Here is a 21,311-nt window from a genome sequence, read left to right on the forward strand (position 1 = left end):
GGAACACCGATATTCGATCCCACTACCTCATGAGCATAAGAGAGGTGTCCAACCGCTGCAGCAAAGGGTGGTAGACACATTTCCCTTGATCAAGTAGTTGTATTAGCAAAGGTGGCGTGCCTTAAAACTTCCTTGGCTCAACGGGGTCGTTAGCCTGTTTACGGGCCTGCGGTTTTAGTGGGAAAAGTAAAGTACATCAGGAAAAGATATCAGGAGAAAGCGGGAATTTTCTCAAAATTTTCGATCTCTAATCTTTCAATCATTTCTAAAGAAAGAGTTTGTTCTTCTCCAGACTCATCCTCTAATGGCTATCGAATCGAACTTCAGTTTTTTGTTTCAAAACCTAAAATTAGACGATCCATGGCTTCCTCCAAAACCCTGGGAATCGGTTCCTACTGAAAGTGGAGTTTCTCACTCTAATCAAACTTCAACTATAAACTCACTCCAAGAACCTATTTACGATCCTACTACAGTTTCAGTAAGTTTATTTTTAGACACTTCGCTGTGTTTTGGTTTTGATTTGAAACACACTAGGTTAAACTTTGAATATGTGTGAGAACTTTAGCTAGTACTTTTTAGGTGTTTTTTTTATTAAGTTTCTGAAATTTATAGTGAAATGTGAGTTAAATGATTTTTTGCAGGAAGTGAATTTGGTGAGATTGATCATAAATTCATTAGAAGGAGTAGAATCTAGTCTTCTAAGCATCGAAAAGTTGTCTGAATCATTTTGTAGCAGTCCAGCAGATAGAACTGAACATCGAATTCCTAGCTTGTGGTATCGCTCTTCAAGCACTAATGCTTTGGGGAAGATTCTCAAATCTGTTGGTCGTTCGGGTTTTGTGGCTTTTCTCCTTCGAAAATTTGTTGATTATTATCGGTTTATGAACTCCAATTTAGATAGAAGAACAAGAGAAGAAGGGACCAGTGGAAGTGAAGTCGATAATGAATACAGTTTTGTTAATCAGGCGTTTTCTGTTGCAGTGGGGAAAGTTTTAGAGGGGTACATTTGCGCTCTCGATAGACTATATGCGTCAGTGCAGATGAGACGTTCAGTGAAGAAGGGGGATGAGTCTTCACATATTTCATCTGGAATTGGTTGTCTGACGAGCGTTGCGCATTCTGAAATTACAACTTTAGAAGTTTACTTGCATACAAAAGAATTGAGGACTCATATCGAGGCTGTTGGCAATATTTGCTTACTTAAGCATGTAGATCTGGCATTCTCGACATCTTCTTTAGAGGGCTTGACTCTTGAAGCTACCAAAGAATTTAGTAACTTTCCTAGAGGAGCAGATCTGCTCACATATTTGTACTTGCAGCTTAGGGTAAGCCACTAGCTTAAATAAGCTGTTCTCATTTGATAAAGTTTCCGTTTTAAATCATTTATTCTTATTGGTGTCTGGTAGCTCTTGCTTGATAAAGTCATTGTTACCTTTTATTATAGTGGCTTTGCTTCAAAGTTCTCGTTTTAGAACTATGAACACCGTGTATTTTATATTTATATTGATTTTTTTTCATTTTATGGCACAAACTATCTCCATGTGGGACATGTTATAGTTACAACTTTAGGTATTATCATTTTGTGGCACATTAGAGAATGAAAAGAAGAAGAAGAATTATTCTTTCAAATAACTAATTAAACTGAGTAAGTCAGAACATTATGTTCACCGTGTATCAACAACAAATGAGTCTTTGGTCTAGTGGTTTGCATCTCCCTCTCAAGTCCGGAGCTCACGGGTTTGAGTCATGGTGGAAGTGGTTTATCCTCAAGATTTATCTCATATAATTATAGCACACTAATAAAGTAAAGGTAGTTTGGATGGGATTTAAGGCCCCTTTGAGGGTCTTCATATGGCCTGTAAGGGTCCAAGTGTCGTGCTTATGACAGTTAATGTGGTTATTCAATTCTTGTTGTATCGTTGTATTGTCTCCTCATAATGTATCAATGCCATATAATTACTCTTGGAGTCCTTTGTCAAGAAAAAACATATGAATCAACAAAAGGGTTACTTGTGTTGCCAAATTGGTGACCAAGCAGGGCCTAGATGTTTTGTTATGCTAAGGGTTGTACCAAGTTCATTTACATTCTTATCTAAGCTAGGTGAATGGACTTTCTTAGACCTTAAGGTCACAATTTCTTTTAACCCCCTTCGATCTAGTTTGCATTTCCTAGGATTCTCAAGTAAGGAAACCTTTTTGACAAGATGAGTTTGACATCATTAGCAGTCCTTGCCTGTTGTTCTATAGATATAATTATTAGGTGGTTTAGCCCTTTAGGTCATGAAATAGCATATGGTGTTTCTTATAAGAGAGGGGTTTTTTCTTCTCATGGAAGGCTATAACATACTCGGGGCTTGCAGCCTTGCATCTTTGTTCTTGTTTAGTAAGATTTAGGTCACGGTCACTTTAAAATCCTTTTCTAAACTATCTGTTATTTTGTTTGCATTTTTAATCTGTACCTGCCCTGACTCGAACTCCTGGTTCAATTTCTGGTACTAGTTGTAACTATGTATTATTGAATTTTCCTTTTGTATATGTTATTTCTAGGATGCCGATCCAGTTCACCATGCACTTCTCAAATTTCTCTTTGTTCGGTCATGTGAACCATATTTTGGCTTCATCAGGTCATGGATTTATCAAGCGAAGATTAATGATCCTCACAAGGAGTTTATTGTTGAATATGTGGATGACTCTATGCTTAATTTACATGCAAGAGATGGCTCCCCTTCGGCATCTGTAAAGGTAAACCTACCTAATAAACTTTAGAAGGTATTGATTCGTTAGTTCTCTAATGTATCATTCCCACTTTCTAGTGTATGTTTCTCTGATGTTGTTCGTAACTGTCTGGTACTTTGAACTCAGGAACGAAATGGAGTTTCAGTTCCTTGTTTTCTCAGGAGTCTATCTCTTCCCCTACTCCGAGCTGGTCAGCAGCTTCAAGTCTTCATTAAACTACTAGAGTTATGTCGCTGGATGTGTCCTGGTGATCAAACATATAAGGATATCCTTCCATGTCTCAGTGGCGCTTCAAATGATTATATCTATAACTTGCCCCCTCTGACATTTGACAAAAGAAGCCTTGAAGACTTGGTAGTTTTGAGGGAAAATAAGCATCAAATAATGCAAAAGAGACTTCAGATTAGTTTTACAAAATTAGATATCAGACATCAGCAGATGGGTTGCAATGTAAGAAAATTTCGTTTTGGTACTTACAGTTAAATTAATGTGCTTGTAAAGGCGTTTCTTATCTAAAGTTTCTTAGATAAATAGCTAATTAGTTGTTAGTGCAGTATGGCGGTCCACATTTATGCTGGTGCCACATTATCTGCTTCGTGCTCATTCATGAACCACCTTTTGTTCCTTTTGTCTCACATTGCACTTTGGTTATGTACACTGGCTTCCTGCTGGTGGCACATTATACACTCTTTGCTCATCCTTGAACCACTTTCTGTGATTTTTTTGTCTCACATTTGCACTTTAGCTATGTATACTGCCTTTCTGTCTCAGTACTCATTTATTGCCCCTAAAATTGAGTTTACTTTCTTTTTTTTGAAACTTCGAATGGATATATTAAAATTGAGTGTACTTCCTTCCAGGTAATTCCATCTGGTTGTGTACCTATCTTTGTTGACAACAGAAGAGGCACTACGGAAATTCCAGGGCTCTTCACATTGGACGATAACTTACAATCCCCATCTTCAACTGCTGACACAGTTGATCTTATTTTGTACATCTTTTGCTCTCCTTTAGTTTAAGTGTTACCTATTTCATGTTTCCAATGGAAGGAGCAAACACAGTTTTTCATAGTTATCATGCCTGACGTGTACTTATTTTCTTTTTTCCTTAATTGTGTTGGTTTCTTCTAGTTCCCTAGATTATTAGTTTCATTTAAGGTTTCTTTAGGTTTGGTGTTATAGCACTAAATTGTATACTATTCTTCAATATTCCAGGGGAACAGCTAAACTGGATTCTGATGCTTCCAGTTCTATGGATGGGTTTTTCTATGAGGAAGATCCATGGGAATCTTCTGAATGCTCGTCTTCCTCTAGTACTTCCGAGTTGAATGAGTCTGAGGAACCTACAGTGCCGCATGAACATTCCATCGAGATGGAAGTAAAATCATTATCTGCATCAGGTTTACTTGCAAAATTCTACAAGGATGGAGACTTATTGCCAAAGGCATCTAAAAGTGAAAATTCACATGCCGTCGGTTGTATTGAGTTTGGGTATATGGATTCAATCAGCCCTTTTGTGGGTTGCCATGATAAGGAAACAAAGTCGAATATTTGTGCGGAGCACTTTCAGTTGGGAGATGCGGCAAGGATTGGTTCCTCAGAAACACAATATGCTGATTACCAGTCTATCATTTGCTGGCCGCTAGGTGGGCTTGTAAAAAATCCTTTTTACCTAGATGGAGTTCACAATGGCGAAATACAGCCACAGTCAGCTAGCTGTAGCCTAAAGGCATCTGATTTTTGTCCTTCCAAGAACTCTTCACCTGATCATACCAGAGGTGATTTGCCGCTTGAAGATTGTCGGGCATCATTTGATTCACTTATCTCTCCATCATGGGACCTTAAGTACAACTGTGATCTCTTCAGTATGAATCCCATGCTAACAACATATGCTTGGTCGCACAAGATGGACGGAGCAAGAGGTACGAGCTGTATGGGCTCTATACAATCTTCTATTCCGTTCTTCAGTTTTTCATCTGTGAAGGATCCTTCCAAGGTGTTTGAGGAGAGGTTCCTTTCTAGTCGTGCTCAAGGAATGCAAGGTGAATTACCTCTTGCTAAGGACTCCGTTGTGGGGATGGATGAAAACATTCGAGGACTGGGTCACCATGGAGATTATCTTGTGGTTGATCAAAAAGATTCTGCTCCCACTTGTTCAGAGCTGACATTTAGTGAGAAACAACACGAAAAAAATGTTTCAAAAAGTGCTTCTGGTGGGGCAAAATGGGAAAATACATTGAGTTATTGTGGTAACAGTGTCATGCATGTTGGTGGACTTCAGAGCCATAGTTCAGGAAGCGTATCTGATATACCAGTTGATGTTGTTGTCGAAAAGTGCATACTCCAGGAAATCTTGCTCCAGTATCCTTTTATTGTTGGCTTCATACAATGATACCTCTTATAGCTTTCTGAAAACATCTTACGGCCTTCCCGGGGTTCTTTGATTAGACAGGGTTGTGTTACTATCTTGACTTTGTGAAAAAAGAAAAAGACTTTGTGTTGTTAGTACTAAGTGCCATGTTTGGTATGCTTTCTGCCCATCACACCATTGTTTACTTGGACCACTTTTCTGATAGAGTTAAGATATTAAAGTAACATGTAGCTTAGAATCTCGACTTGTTTGCCAAAACCGAATACCTCGTTATAGGTTTTCTCGTGACTAATATGTTATCTAGTAATCGATAGGAAAAGATCAATTTCCTTCCGCGAGATGTTCCATACTGTGCTTCTCCTAAACTGCAACAGATATAAGTATGTCAGCAGCTTCACTATCAAGTTACTTGACGAAGCATTTGATCTGCGAGAACATTTTTTGGCTTTGAGGCGGTATCATTTCATGGAATTTGCTGACTGGGCAGATTTGTTCATTTTGTCTCTTTGGGATCATGTATTCTACCCTGTCAACTATATATTTTTTGAGCAATACACCACTCTTTTCTGTTGTAACTGTTGTCTTTTCTGTGGATACTAGAAATGGTATGCGGTGGAGGGAAATAAAAGAATATCCGAAATTCAAGAATTCCTTGACATGGCAGTGCAGCGCTCTTCATGTGAAGCAGATCCTTACAAGGAACGCTTATTTTTGTATACAAAAGGAGATGCCATAATGCCTCTCCCAACTTCCAACTTTGGTAGGAAATATTTTGTGAACATAGATATTTAATTTTGTGTTAAGGCAACTGAGTTTCCGTTTTTTGTTTGTTTGCTTGCTCGTTTGATCTGTTTCTTTAATGGTATTATGATTTATATGTTTCAAATATGGCAGGAATCCATGCATTCGATTTTATAGCTCTGGGTTACAGAGTAGATTGGCCAGTTAGTATTGTTCTGACTCAAGGTGCACTCAAAATATATGCCGAGATATTCAGTTTTCTGATACGTGTTAAGTTGGCGGTTTTTTCACTAACTGATGTATGGCGCTTGTTAAAGGTACAAGTTTATGATATTTGTCAGAGTATCTATTAATTTTACAGTAGCTGATTATCTTCCTTATTATAGTTGGTGATAGAGAACTTTACACATTGATGTCCCCAGTGCACAGACCATCACACTTAATCCTGTTTGGGCACTACTCTGGGATTCCAAGCCTAAGTTCCACATACCTCCAATGTTATCTCCTGGCATTGGCCTGCTCTATAGTCCAGACCATCTCAGGCTTCTCACATGACTTGTTCAGTGGAATCCTTCACTTTACAGTCTGAAAAAAATACATGATTAATTATCTTTCGTAACATATATCAAATTGCTGTATTACACATCTCGCAATGCAATATAGGCATGTAACTGTTTACTCATGTTGGTTTGCAGGATTTGACGCATTTTGTTAATCCACGAGAAGATTCTGAATTTGATGAGCAAAATAAGAAATATTTCGATCTCTTAATGAAGATGAGGTATATCAAGCAATTCCTGTGGAGTTGATCATTTTTCATGTTTGCATATATCTGTTTATGTGGAGTTGGCCTTCTATTTGTTTTGTTTTTGTTTTCTTCTCTAGTTTTCTTTTTTGTTTGCCCTTGTGAGTCTTAAGACTCTAACAAACTATATGCATATGAAGAGAGGGAAAAAACGTATATGGAGACAAACCACCTTATGTCTCATTGAAAATTATTGAAATAAACCTTGGTGTAGAATTTGTCCGTGGTACTACTTAGACTACTCATATGTGCAATTCTAGTAACACTAAATTTTCACTTTCATAAGCTGGTAATGCTGAAAATTTCTAAAATCACAAGAACAAAGTATATTAAACTCCAAACTCTGTGTGCCACTTACATAAACAAGTCATGCTCTGAAAGCAGCTGAAACACACAGAAATGCATCACTACGACCGGTGACAACCAAAATACTCCTGTCTTGTGCAATATGTTTTGAACTCTCAAAGTCAGAGCTCCCCAGAAAGAAATCTTATCGCATGAAGATGAATAAGCACAAGCAAACAAACTTAAGTTCACAAGCACTAGCAAACAAACTTAAGTTCGCGAGCACACCAAACACTGGACAAGAATCACACACTATTGGGTCCATCAACATGGGACATGAAAGTGGTATACAATTTCCCCCAAAGTTTAGAAGCAAGAGATCTCGAGATCACTCCATGGATGCCATAAAAGATAGACCGTTACTCTTGAAAAGTCTCCGAACTACTGATAGTGGAGCAATGTTAAACTAGTTCACTGATGATCAAGAACCACTGGCATATCTCGTTCATTTTTAGCTTATTTTATACTCAATGTGATAGCATGTAATTATGTGTAAATTATTTGGTTAATCTAATATTTGCTGTCTCCGGGTTGCAACTTTGTCATTGCCTCACCACTGACGTCTGAATGTATTTCACTTGTTACTTTAAGTTTAAAATGACTTATTATTCTGTTACTGTTCCTTCCAGATTTCAGGTCAATCACTTTGTGTCTACATTGCAACAGTATGTTCTATCGCAGTTGTCACATGCATCGTGGTCCAGGTTTCTGAACTCCCTTAGACACGAGGTTGCCTTTTTAAACCCACGCTTTGATCAGTTTGCATAATTCGTTCAATGTTAAAAAACATGCTTGATGCTTTCCTTTTTACGAAGGGAAGAATTATATGTTGGACTTTATAAACATTGCCTCCCAATTGAGCATAAAATCTCTATGTGAAACCAAGTATGTCCAATTCTTCTTGCCCAATAAAATACTGATGACAATATTGATGTTTTAATCCCATCAACAGAAATCCTATCACCTTAAAAATGGCCTTACTTTTGCGTTCCAAATACCCCACATCACAGTGTGTGGAATTTGATTCCAAAGTTGTTTCATCTCCTTAGCTATTGGAATTGTCCGCCACGCCTCAAGAAGACCTTTGCCATCTTTTTGAGTTGGGTCACCCATGACACCCCTGCGAATCTGCGATAAAAAACATGTTCAGTATACTTTGCATATAGGAGACATATGGCATCTCATTTGTTTACTAGGATTTGATGATACCTGTTTTGAAGAATAAATTAGACAGTACGAAGAAACTTGTGTATTTATATGGTGGTAACTGAACGGTTCAAACTTCTCTACTGTGCGGACACCGGTATGCAAATTGCAAACAAAGGGGCTTAGTCCCGATCCACATGACTGTTTCAGGTTGAGATTGTGTGTACCCTTTACCAATCATAGGATTACAAATTTGGTAAGAATTTAGATATAGCTTACAACTATGTCAGTTAGATAGCCCAAGGAAGACAGCTTATATTGACTCTCGTGCAACCTACAGAATGCAAGCAGAAAATTAAGCTCTATGAAGGGCGAAATATACCAGTATGACAATAACTTGTAAGGACACTACGTTTACTGAAGGCATTACGGATTGTTTTTTTTATATATCATATTTTAAAGCGATATGTTATTAATTATAAACAGTATTAAACATCAAGCATCGTCCGAGATTATTTGTTCAAAACAGTTTTGGTGATTTGCTCATGTTTCACCCTAGTTTTGTCAATAACTTTGAAAGATAGACTTTACGCACTTGTAATTACTTTAAAAACTAGATTTTCTTTTTAACTTCTTGAAGGTTTCTGCTATTAATAGTGCATTTGCTTTGCACAGGTCAAAGACATGCTTGATATTGAGTCTGCTCATATGGCATACCTTGCTGATTCATTGCATATGTGAGTTCAATTAAAAAGTCTTTGAGATTATATGTATCTGTCTGCTGGGTGTGGGGGGATGGGTGGGTGGACTGAGTCATAAGAATTGTTAAGCTAATGGAGCGTCTGGGCTGTCGTACGTTTTTTTAACGTCAAGTGAGCAAAATATAGTACTACCAGTTCCAAGTGGGAAATGAATCTGTACAGTGGATGTTGCTCGTTAATGCTGCTCATGAAAATGTGTATCCCTGTAACTAGACATTCTCTGGAGTGGTTCTCCAGTTAGAACTGCAGAAAATAAGATGCTTTGCGTCCTACTTTGTAGGTTCACATTTAAAATAAATCACAGAGAAAGAGCTAATGATGTCTATAGCAACCAATGAACTTGTTTAGGGTGGGGCCCTGTAACCCGCTGACAGATTCAAATAAAAAAAAAAGCAACCAATGAACCTATCTGGAGACACTGCCCAGAATGGGAACTCATTAATCTATGTTTTATTAAAAAATTCAGATAACTTCTAAAATTGGATAATGTTTGTCGTCAAGGCAGAAATTATTATTATTACTTCTATGTATTGTCGATATTCCTTGGTTTTAGCATATAAGGTAAATAATAATACTTTCATGTCTGTTTTGATGAAGAAGCACTACTATTAGCTGGTTTTGTCTAAAAACCCTAGAAGCTCATAATTTAGCTGACTTTGGCAGCATTATCGAGGATTATCAGAAAAGAAAATGTTTGAGCGGAGGATTATCAGAATGTTTATTAGAAACTGAATGTTTAGGCTGTGTGATTCTAATTATCTTCTTATGATAACCTTTTCAGATGCTTCCTGTCTGATGGAACACAAGCCGTAGCTAGTGTTATTGAGAACATTCTACAAAGTGCACTAGACTTCCGTTCATGCTTCACCTTGGGTGGTTGTGACGATCGATCAGATCAGAGGGACTCGTCCAGGCTACTTGATCGACTCAACTTTTCCCAGGTAATATATCATGTTTGGGTCCAGCAATTTAGCCGTTTTCATCTTGCCATCATAATCGTTAGATCACTATATATGAAACTTTTTTGAGTCTATCTGTCTTTGTAGTTTAAAAGTTTCAGAAAGACGGACGTGTTTTGGTCGAAGATCCGTCTTCGTAGATCTCGATCTACATCCACGGAAAGCCATGAATGGCTACATCTTTATTTATTTTCCTCACTGTGAGTTTGTGGGATGATTCTTTTCATCCACCACTATGCTATTGAATGAATAAAGCCTAGAACCCAACTCACATTTATAGAGTGAATTAGGCTCTCCTGGTTTCCTAATATTTCTAATCTAGGAAAGTAGACAATTACAAGACATCCTAAAGATAAATGGAAGTAAACTAAGCATGTGGAACATATCTTGTAGATCTTCGTATATCTTGTCTCTTTTCTTGATCGTTGGATCTCGTCTTCTCGATCCGTCACATTAATTACTCACGTAATCTGAATGATGGGATTACAGTCACCAATCCCAAGGCCAAAGTGGTGTACTCTTCTATGCCTGATGCGATGCTTCAATTTTTTTCTGCATCTCTTCATGTTAATGTTTTTTTTTATCTTAAACAGTTGTACCTTCTCAGATTTATTATATCAGTCTTCCCCATTGATTAATGTTTTTGTACTAAATCTCCTAACCGATTGGGTTACTTTTATTTTTAACGTCACTATCATTACCTTAATCCATCCTATATCTGGTCTTTCACTGCTTCATTCCTTTCGTAGTACATCAATGAGACTTTGTAGTTGACTTGATATCTTATTGCAAATATATACGTTTATGATGTGTTAGTGATAATCTTTATGTACTATTACAAAGTAATGTCTTTTGTGTCTCTGATTTGCAGGTTCTCACAATAAAAGATACCTTCGAGAAGAACTTGAAAGAACTCAATCTTTGTTATTTAAAGTCCCCGAAGCACAGGAGATATGGTCTTTGCCATTTTTGGGAGTATCTCAACTACAACGAGTACTACACAAATGTTTTTGGTGATGCAATAAACGTCTATGCTTTCTGAGAGCAAAGTTACTTCAAACGTCCCAAGACTGACTAGAATTTTAGTCTTGAATGAGTAGAACAAGAACAAAGGGAAAAAAGTAGTGGTTGTGTTATTCCATCTTAGTCGAAGATGACATCAGAGGTTTGGAGAATATTAGAGCATTAAGATTTTCGGTATGAGGATCCGGTGGAAAAGGGCGTACACACTACAATAGTGATATATATATATATATATATATAGTTATTTATTGGGGTTATTCGTAGTGGTCGCCAGGTATTGTTTGGGGCGATCCTTATCAGCTCATCTTGGACTCGTTCTTGAAGCTGATCACGAATTCTGCTACCAGCCCAGTCAAGATCCACATAGGAAAAACCCATCTGTTTCTGCTGTAAAAGACACCCCAACACGATTACATTTTTCAAGATTCTCTTCACGAGGGTTGGAATATGCGACAGATCAAGCAGTCTTCCCTCAATAGTAGAAGTTGTGACATATTCTTCGGACTCTAACAGGAAGTTCTAAAGAAGACGGCTTTCTTATGTCAAAACCATTGAACCAAGTTAACCATCAGGTCCATTTCCGATCATCATCCTGATTTGTTAATCTTTGTATTGACATTTGGTAAATTATAACATTCTCCGAGCCGATGTTTCGAAGATGTGGTTTTCGTGGCCTTTCTCCATCCTTCGTCCTAAGTTAAGATAGTCTGAAACAGGTATTCCTCAAATTTTATTAAAATGTTAGTATTGGCAATGACTAGTCAGAAGCACATGTATGATATGTCAACTATGCTTGAATTAGTTATTAGCATAAATATTGGTTTTCTTTCAACAAAACAAAAGCATAAATATTGGTTTTCCTAATTCAGACGTTTTCTACCTGTATAGTTGTATTTGAATGTGAACACCAAGTAGTTGAAAGTTGGAAAATTACTTCATCTTTTTTTTTTTGTTGCAAGACTTCAGCTTTTATATCTAGTTTTGCATATTACTAAATAATTTTAGGTTAAAGGACAAAATCACCCTCACTATTTGTAACTTTGTATTATACGAATAGTTTGCCTTCATTCTTTTTTCTTCGAAAATTTCAATTCGCAATTTGTTTTTGTTGAGAGCTTCGATTCTATCACAGGTGATCCGCTTTGGCTCGAACAAACACTAAAATATAACACATAAGAATAAGGTACTGTTTATTTTATCATTTTAAGTCAGATAAGTGATGTGAATTAGATTTCAAGTTGTTTCTCTTGTCTTTTCAACAAAATAAAAGTTGATTCTTTATCTAGCTTGTTTGGATGACTGGATATGGTTGATTTAGCTCTGTTTGATTCAGAAAATTCAGTTTCAGATGAGCTAGATGAATCAGATTTAGACAACGAAAAAACCCACCAAAGAGAGGTGAAGTAAGTGGAGAAATTGAGATATGAGGAATTTAGGGTTTCTTTATCTGAAAATTACATTATCTAAGTCATCACTACAATATTTCAACAACAAAAAAATCCTCACCACAATAAGTTTACGAGGATATTCGCGTCAAAAAGTATTTCAAATGCGTGACCTCATCATAAACAAGCTTAGTCGATGTTGAGGTGTCTTCATCATCCATAATCTCTACGGTCCATTCAACCGAACCACATTTCAATGAAGAAGACAATCCTATTCTTTCTCCAATTTTTAATTCAGCCACATCTTTATATAGTTAACTACATATATAAAAAATAGTCACAAATTGAAAGTTGTCTATCTGGAAGACTTGGAAACTTTGCCCTTGCCACATATTATTCAGATAGGATAATCGTACATTCCATCAGATTGTCTATATTTTGTGCTTTCTAGCCATTGGTCTTTCAAAGCATTATCGGACTAGGAAAAAATCCAACTACTACAAATCAATTTGAATACAATCTTTTGGTAATTTTATATTTAGTGTAAAATATTTGTCAATTTCTAGCACCCTGTAATGAAGGTTGAAAAAAAAAGTATTATGTGTGTAGTTTTAACAAAAAAGATATATTATATGTCTAACCTGATCATATACAACAAGATGAATCGAAATTATAAAAAGATTTGAGATTGAATTGATTGGTCCATTGTAAGACGACTGCCATTGTAAACCGTTTAAATAGAGATAGATTAGAGGAACTCTTGAAATACAAATAAAAGTATTATGCCCTATGAGTTTTGTTCACTTTGGTTGTTTAGACTTCAACAAGTTGAATCTAACAAACAAAATTTAGTACATTTAGGGCGAATATTGATTAAAACTTAGCTTTTCTTTCCACATAAGCTGGAACTTTTATTTATTATCTAATATTTCTTTAAAATCGAACTGGATATCTTCAGGATTTTGAAGTTTACGTCAACACTATCAATCACTTGGACAACCAACTCCAATTTAATATGATGATTTAATCATTTAATATCCGAACCAAATACGAAAAAGTGTGGATGTACCGTTTTATCGGGCGGATATGCCGTTTTATCATGGGGATATACCTTTTTTTTCTTTTTTCTTTCCAAGATCCGTAAAAACTACTTCACTACAAAAACACTTCCCGAAACCTACTCCGTTTGCAACGTGTGTGCAAGAAAAAAGAAACAACACTAGAAAATTATGACAAGCAATCAAAAGACGTGGCTGACAAGTGAATCAAAGTTTCTGTCATTACTACAAGATTTATGGGTATTTTCGTCATTTTTTAGTACTAGAAAACCAGAATAAGTAGAAAATCTCTTAAATGCCCTTGAGAATTGAATGAATGAATGAATAGTAGTTTTGTTTTGCTTCTTCTTGTGCTCATTGAGGAAGAAATCAAGAAAGGTGTATATAAAGGGTATATTCCAATAACTTGATTCTATTCTCCTTTAACTGAAAATGAAAATCAACAACATAGATCTCTAATAAATAACTCAACCCTAGTTCTCAATTGCCTTTCTTCATAGTTCACCAGAATATTTCAATTGAGTTTGAGTTCTCTCTTTGATTGGGAAAATTAGGTAAGATTTTCTTTCATCATTTTTGGTTTAATGGGTAATCTTCATTTTGGGTTTTTTTATTTCTCAATCTAGGTTTCTAATGTTAGTTGGAATTTTCAATTTAGGGTTGTTGTTTGGTTGTTTTTTGTGAAAAGTTTAATGAAGATTTGTTATTTCTGGTTCCAATCTGTTCTTCAGTTTTGTCATTCTCTTATTTGGATCTGTTTCATGGATCTCTTGTTGTTTCTGATTTAATTTTTTGTTAGAGATTTTGCTCTGTTTAGTTCTAAAATCTAATATTTCATCACCCCAAGCTTAAAGATTGTATTTTTAATAAATTAGGGCACAATTAGGTTTGTACAAATGCAGCTTAGTAGCTTACTACTTGAATTATGGTCTTTTATATGTTCTTGTTATTTGATGTGATTCATGATGGTCTTCTGTATGTTCATTAGGTTTTCAGTTGCTTTAGGTTTAGTTATTAAGTAAAGTTTGGATTCCAATATCTAATTTCATTTATATATAGATAAAAATTAAGAGTCTAGCTTGAGTTCACACAAGCTACTCAAACTACCCTCAGCATTTTTAGTAAATACCAACTTCAATGGGTTTTATGAAATATGATTATTCACACATTTCATGATTGTCTCTATATTTGGGCATTTATGAAGCTCCTATGACCTGACCTAAGTTGCTCTTGTTTGGTGGACACAAGTGTGATGCCCAACATTCGAGTTTCTGGTCCCTTATATACCTAGTCCATTAGATATCCAAGAGATTCCCATTATATTCTTTCGATCTTAATCCGTTTAATGTTTAGTATACTAATGATTTGCAACAAATGTCATTTTCAGATACCTCTTGGGAGAATAGTTTAAAGGAACTATATGGATGTTGCATCTGTTGGATATTGGCTATCTATTTATTCTTCATGAGCTGTAATGCTGGTTGGGAGTCATTTCTAAAGCTCGTTCTTGTTTACAACAATGATTTAGATGATGACTGGGGTCTAGCATTCTAACAATTGCCGTGTTTGATATTTAAAATTATGGCTTCTACATAAGCTTGATAACGAGCATTTACCTTGAAGCTATTAGTTTGCTTTCAAGGAATTCATTGGAGGTCTATCCTTATTAATTTAATTTAAAGCTAACCGGAGTAACTAATTATAGAGTTTGTGCAAATTCAAGGTACTTATGGAGGGTTTAGTGTTGCCTTCCAGCCAGAAGCAAAACCATCAGATGTCAGGGCGTAGAGTTTCTTCAGGAGGGTCACAGAAAGATCTGTGGTTTGTTATTAGGCAAGGTTCCTTGTTAGAAGTAGATTATGCTTTGGCACTTTTGAAAAAGAATGGTGGGAATATTGATTCAAGGAACACTTGTGGTCTTACTCCACTTCACATTGCAACTTGGAGGAATCACATTCCTATCGTGAGAAGGTTACTTGCAGCTGGTGCGGATCCGGATGCAAGGGTATGATGCTCAAATACCTTTAGGTTTCCTTTGATTTATTTTTCCCTCAGGATGTTTGTTTTGCTGATATTTTGTATTAAGGAGACCATTGAGTCCTTTCACTTAAGTTGTTTACTTAGCCATTTAACTTTTTTCTAGTTTCAGAGCCTACTGTAGTTAATGTTAACATATCTTATTAGAACGATCTCCATCTGAATGTTATGGGAAAGAGCATATTACTGTTAAAAAATTAGTATTAAGAAAATTGTAACAGTTTCTCTCGAAAATGAATTAATCGTGAGGTCGGATACAATGCAGGTAATCTAGATAGTTTTACTTTTTCAAGAAGTATTATGATTCTATCGACTTGGTAATAAAATTTGGGTTTCTGAGGCTCCAAACAGATCTCCGTAATAACCTTAATTTTAGGTGGGATATTTGTAAGAAATGTGTCTGATAATCATAATCCAGGGAAGCAGTTTGGGTTCTGAAGAAGAAAATACAACATCGGGGCTGCATTTGGTGAGACTTTTGTGGTGTTGGAAACACTGCCCGTTCTTCGAAAGTTCGAAGCTCCATTAATGTCTTGGAAAATGGCATATGCAACTTTATATTATTGAACTTACATAATCCTTGAATGAGCATACCGCTTTTGTCTTGTAGGATGGGGAATCAGGATGGAGTAGTCTACATAGGGCTCTTCACTTTGGTCATCTTGCTGTGGCGAGTATTCTTCTTCAATTTGGTGCTTCTCTTACACTGGAGGACTCCAAAAGTCGCACACCTGTTGATCTTATCTCTGGTCCTGTTTCCCAGGTTGTTGGAAGTGAGCATAATTCAGGTATACTAAAGGTCTTTAGGTTCATGTGATAATTGAGGCTTCCACGATTTAGTTTTAGGCATCTCCTGAGTGATTGCTTATATTGTTTTAGTTGTTACCGAGGTCTTCAGTTGGGGAAGTGGTGTAAATTACCAACTTGGAACTGGGAATGCACATATACAAAAATTGCCATGCAAGATTGATGCACTCCAGGGATCATATATTAAGATGGTTTCTGCTGCAAAGTTTCATAGTGTAGCAATCAGTGCACGGGGTGAAGTATACACTTGGGGTTTTGGAAGGGGTGGCCGACTTGGACACCCGGACTTTGATATCCACAGGTAAAGTCGCTCAGAGGATATTTTACGCTACAGAGTATAGTTCTTCTAGTGCATACAAATTATGCACGCTGTTTCTTATGTTACTTTTTTGGTAGCTCATAATTTCACAGTGCTAAAAGTTTCTTGATATGCCGAACAAAGTGATTTTGCTTGTTAACATCCTCTTTTAAGCAATCAACAGTTTCACAGGTAATATTGCACGAGAACAGAGTAAACACCCTACAAATATATCTTTTCTCATTTCTGCAAAAAATTGACGATCTTATTGGATATAAGTTCCCTGATAACTGATAATGGTGTCCATCAATTAGGATTTAGATGCATTACATCAAACATGGGTTTCCTTTCTTCTAGCAATCTCTGTTGCCTTCTTGTCGTGCAGGCCTATGGCTGGCAACTAAACACTTCGGGTGGAATGTCAAAATTGTATGTCTCCCATAGAAAATTCTTGACGATCAAGATTGTTTCATCGCTGTTTTGTCGTTTCCTGATCAGTTTTACTACCCTCTAGTTGCAGTTGAAAATGGTCTTCCTTTCTTTAATATGTGTAGTTGTTTCTCGGAAATGGTGTTTCCTTTCTTTAATTCATGTCCACCCTTGAAAGGGGTGAGACCAGTTCAAATAGTAGGGTTTTTAATGTTTTGATTTTATTTCAGTGGTCAAGCTGCAGTTATTACACCTCGCCAAGTTACTTCTGGTTTAGGATCCCGCCGGGTCAAGGCAATTGCAGCAGCAAAGCATCACACCGTAATTGCAACAGAGGCAGGCGAAGTGTTCACTTGGGGTTCCAATAGAGGTATTTCATCTTGGAGTTTGTCTATATACAAACAGAGAGAAACTACTAGAGCTTCTGTTTGGATTTGCTACAATATGTTTATTGATAATTCCTGAACTGAGGCCTGTTGACTATGACCACAGAGGGTCAGCTTGGTTATACTTCTGTTGATACCCAACCAACACCACGTCGTGTAAGTTCTCTAAGGGCGAAAATAGTAGCCATTGCAGCAGCAAACAAACACACTGCGGCGATTTCTGACTCCGGAGAAGTTTTCACGTGGGGTTGTAACAAGGAAGGTCAGCTTGGTTATGGAACATCTAACTCAGCTTCAAATTATACTCCAAGGTTGGTTGAGTATTTGAAAGGGAAGTCTTTTGTTGGAATTACGGCAGCAAAGTATCACACAATTGTATTGGGAGCAGATGGTGAGGTAAATATGTGCAAGGCTTATTGATTTGGTTCTTTATTTTACGTTCGGCTATGTTCTCTCTTGGCTAACGAGGGCCAAATATAGGTTGATCTTGAAGCTCATTTTGCTATACAGTTGAAACTTTCCGTGCACTGGTTTATGGCTTTACATAACTATGTCTGTAGTTATTGTGTGTTTTGTAACTTTGTGCTTTCAATTTTACAATTTCCAGGTTTTCACTTGGGGTCACAGACTCGTTACCCCAAGGCGTGTTGTCATTGCCAGAAATATCAAGAAAAGTGAGACTGCACAGTTAAAGTTTCACCGCATGCAACGACTTCACGTGGTTGCCGTGGCAGCAGGGATGGTACATAGCATGGCACTCACCGAAGACGGAGCACTATTTTATTGGGTTTCATCTGATCCTGATCTTAGATGTCAACAGGTTGCAAATGATAAAGTCTAGCTTATAGTTAATTTCTTTTGCCCTTCATTTCATCTATTGACTCATTTCATTCTGCCTGCTTGCTGAATGTAGCTCTATTCTATGGGTTCAAGAAATATCGTAAGCATTTCAGCAGGAAAGTACTGGACTGCTGCAGTTACAAATACAGGTGATATTTATATGTGGGATGGGAAGAAAGGTAAAGGTGAAACTCCTCTTCCTACCCGGTTGAATGGAGTGAAGCGGGCTACCTCAGTTTCAGTTGGCGAAACACATTTAATGATGGTTTCTGCTCTTTATCAACCAAGTTATTTCCCTGAACCGGTTGAGAACCCTCAAAAGCTAAAAATGGAAAACGTTGATGACTCTGAAGAGTTTGATGAAGATTGTATATTCAACAGTATGGTCAATAATGATGTATATCTGACTGATAATTCTACTAGTAATAGGCCTGTTCCGAGCTTGAAAAGCCTTTGTGAAAAAGTGGTGGCAGAGAAAATGGTGGATGCGAAGAATTCCATCTCACTACTTGAAATTGCAGATTCTCTGGGAGCTGAAGATCTAAGAAAGCATTGTGAGGTAATACTGATATTTGTATCTTTTTTTTCCAACCTTCATCATCTCAATTATTTGCTTAGTTCTCTCGGTTGTGGGAGTAAGACTTAAGATCTCCTTAAATCTAGGTATTACTAAAATCTCCTGAAACATAAATATGACTTCGAGATTTGGTCAATTTGGGGTTGACACACATGGTCTGCTGATACACTGCATAACAAGGAAGTCTCAATTTATTCCACTTCCACAATTGTATTTAACATTTGTTCTTTTTGTTCCTTCAAATATTTTGTTCCTAAATCCTATATATAGTTAAATTTTCTTGTTTGACTGATGGGTCCATCCCTGTGTGAACAAGGAGATATTTCCTAAATCAACATTGAATTTGGTTCCACTTCCTTGAATTGTATTCATTTTGATGTTTGTTCTGCCAGACAAATGAATTTTTTCATGTGACAAATCAAATCCTTAACTTGAAGTCAATGTGCATCATCCATGCAGGACATGGCTATTCGCAACCTGGACTATATATTTACTGTTGCAGCTCAGTCTGTTGCGGGTGCTTCACCAGATATCCTAGCTAATCTGGAGAAAGTATTGGATATGAAGTCCTCTGAGCCGTGGAGTTACCGTCGACTCCCAACTCCAACTGCCACTTTTCCAGCGGTTATTAATAGCGAAGAAGAGGACAATGATAGTGAATATCTTAGGGTTCGCGAAAATAAAACAAAATCTATTTTGAAGAAATATGGAGACAAGAGATTGGACTGCTTTCTTCAACCCAATGACGCAGGTGATGAAGCAATCATCAAACAGATCCGAGCTCTACGAAAGAAGTTGCAGCAGATTGACATGCTGGAAGCCAAGCAGGCAAGTGGTCATCATCTCGATGATCAGCAAGTTGCTAAGCTAGAAACTAGGTCAGCTCTTGAGAATGCACTTGCTGATCTTGGTGCTCCAGTTGAGGGCCAGGGAAAACCTTCTTCTCCATCAGTAGAAGGGAAAACCTCTAGGAAGGTAGAAGGATCAAAAAAGCTGCGGAGAAAGAACAAACAGAAGGCGACTCAGGTGGAAATAACTTCCTCTATGAACTATGATGGTGGTGTGGAAGAACCACGCCCAATAAAGGGGTTCGTGGACATCGAGATCCCACTAGTTTCCGAAGGAAAGGTCAGTTCGTTTTATAACATTTCAATGCTTGATTCTTTTTTTCATTAGCACTACATCAATTCTATACTTTGACGCATTCATTTCATGGAGGCGCGTGTAGTCAATCTCGAAAATTTTGTGATCAACGGTGGCTTGTGGCATTCCTATGGGGGGTCTAGTAGGGAGATAATGTAGCTTTCCCTTTTCCATCTTCATCTTTCAGTAGTGGTAAAAAATTGAATATTATGACTAGAAATAAAACCTGCAACAAATGCAAGGGGTTGCAATCCACTTTTTGGCCCTTTGACTTGGGAGTTACTTATATAAATTTGCCTAAAAACATATTATTAATAATCTTGAATTTGTGAATATGCACATATTATTTTGTAGGAGGTGAGCGAGGATCTCGAAGACACGTCTGCCAACCAGGTCTTTGAGGAGTCGAGCTTCCATAGTCCAAAAAAAACGGCTCCTACTCCCCAGAAGAAGACTCCACCATCAGCTGCTGCATCCAAGAAGAAGAACAAGAAAGGTGGTCTGTCCATGTTTTTGAGTGGTGCCCTTGATGATGCTCCTAAAGAAGTTGCTCCTCCGCCAACACCTAAAAGTGAAGGTCCAGCATGGGGTGGAGCTAAAATTCCTACCGGGGCTACCTCTTCTCTTCGTGAAATTCAAAGCGAGCAGATCAAAAGAATGGAGGGGCAGCTAAGTGGGAAGACAAAGGTCTCGACAGCAGACCGCACCGAGGGGAAAAGTGGACAGATCCGTTTGAGTTCATTTTTGCCAATTGGAGGAGTTTCCAGCCCAACTTCCATTGGTTCAGTCCGAGCCTCTACAGTTTCTGAGGGAGAGAAGGGAACACCTCCTTGGGCTGCTGCAGGGACTTCTCCTATCTTTTGCCGCCCATCTCTTCGGGACATTCAGATGCAGCAGGTATATCTCTAAGAGACATTCAGCCCAACTTTATATGTAGTATATGAGACTATAAATATCCTTCACTCTAACCCTTTTATCTTTCATTTTCTGTTTTGTGAATAGGAAAAGCGGCTTCAACAGAATAGTTCTCACAGCCCAAAGACGAGCACAACTGGGTTCTCGATCTCATCTAGCCAAGGCTCTCCATCTGATTCAAGTGGTGGTGTGAACCGCTGGTTTAAACCGGAGATTAGTTCTCCTTCGCCAATCCGTTCAATCCAGATAGAGGAGAAAGCAATGAAGGACCTTAAACGCTTCTATAGCAGTGTCAAGCTGGTCAAAAACCAAAATTAAGTGGTCGATCTGATCTGATTCGATCATCAGCCAACTCTTGCTAAAGTGTTAGAAGTTATTAGTCAGTTCATTTTAACTCAAAACTCTTCACAGTAAATTTACCTGCACAAATGATATTGCTGTACATTCAGTCAAGTTACTTTCATAGGTTAGACCTCACTTAATTTGTCTCCATTACATTCAATAAACTTGTTCCTTTCATTAAAAAAGTAGAAAAAAAGGTTAAATTTCA

The 21,311-nt window shown here is 37.3% G+C and overlaps 2 protein-coding genes across 4 annotated transcripts; both read left to right on the top strand.

Annotated features, from left to right (window-relative positions):
* On the top strand, positions 1-11,830 carry LOC147558692 (Spc97 / Spc98 family of spindle pole body (SBP) component). The gene is made up of 14 exons (XM_086660423.1): positions 1-478; positions 642-1,325; positions 2,548-2,742; positions 2,863-3,186; positions 3,597-3,727; positions 3,951-5,096; positions 5,481-5,622; positions 5,707-5,866; positions 6,001-6,164; positions 6,543-6,628; positions 7,627-7,726; positions 8,819-8,880; positions 9,686-9,845; positions 10,735-11,830. The coding sequence occupies exons 1-14, from the start codon at positions 305-307 to the stop codon at positions 10,903-10,905; spliced, it is 3,699 nt and encodes a 1,232-aa protein (XP_086516549.1). The 5' UTR covers positions 1-304; the 3' UTR covers positions 10,906-11,830.
* A 1,595-nt stretch (positions 11,831-13,425) lies between these two features.
* Positions 13,426-21,311, top strand: LOC147558693 (ankyrin repeat family protein / regulator of chromosome condensation (RCC1) family protein). 3 transcript variants are annotated; one of them, XM_086660425.1, is made up of 11 exons: positions 13,426-13,720; positions 14,717-15,334; positions 15,977-16,154; positions 16,246-16,474; positions 17,131-17,270; positions 17,393-17,682; positions 17,894-18,106; positions 18,200-18,685; positions 19,163-19,831; positions 20,201-20,743; positions 20,849-21,311. In XM_086660425.1, the coding sequence occupies exons 2-11, from the start codon at positions 15,059-15,061 to the stop codon at positions 21,077-21,079; spliced, it is 3,255 nt and encodes a 1,084-aa protein (XP_086516551.1). In that variant the 5' UTR covers positions 13,426-13,720; positions 14,717-15,058; the 3' UTR covers positions 21,080-21,311. The 3 variants fall into 3 exon arrangements, with proteins under 3 accessions (XP_086516551.1, XP_086516552.1, XP_086516550.1); XM_086660426.1 differs by having other exon boundaries at positions 13,633-13,707; XM_086660424.1 differs by having other exon boundaries at positions 13,680-13,883.

Source organism: Eschscholzia californica, unplaced genomic scaffold (assembly GCF_041429995.1).
Source record: "Eschscholzia californica isolate CP2 unplaced genomic scaffold, dmEscCali1.0.p SCAF_2, whole genome shotgun sequence".
NCBI lineage: Eukaryota > Viridiplantae > Streptophyta > Magnoliopsida > Ranunculales > Papaveraceae > Eschscholzia > Eschscholzia californica.

Excerpts from the sequence above, each read along its gene's own strand:
- LOC147558692 (XM_086660423.1), top strand. The coding sequence starts at position 305 with ATGGCTATCGAATCGAACTTCAGTTTTTTGTTTCAAAACCTAAAATTA. Across the intron at positions 7,727-8,818 it reads TGAACTCCCTTAGACACGAG|GTCAAAGACATGCTTGATAT; the intron begins GTTGCCTTTTTA and ends TGCTTTGCACAG. Across the intron at positions 8,881-9,685 it reads CTTGCTGATTCATTGCATAT|ATGCTTCCTGTCTGATGGAA; the intron begins GTGAGTTCAATT and ends TAACCTTTTCAG.
- LOC147558693 (XM_086660425.1), top strand. The coding sequence starts at position 15,059 with ATGGAGGGTTTAGTGTTGCCTTCCAGCCAGAAGCAAAACCATCAGATG. Across the intron at positions 17,683-17,893 it reads TATTGGGAGCAGATGGTGAG|GTTTTCACTTGGGGTCACAG; the intron begins GTAAATATGTGC and ends TACAATTTCCAG. Across the intron at positions 19,832-20,200 it reads CACTAGTTTCCGAAGGAAAG|GAGGTGAGCGAGGATCTCGA; the intron begins GTCAGTTCGTTT and ends ATTATTTTGTAG.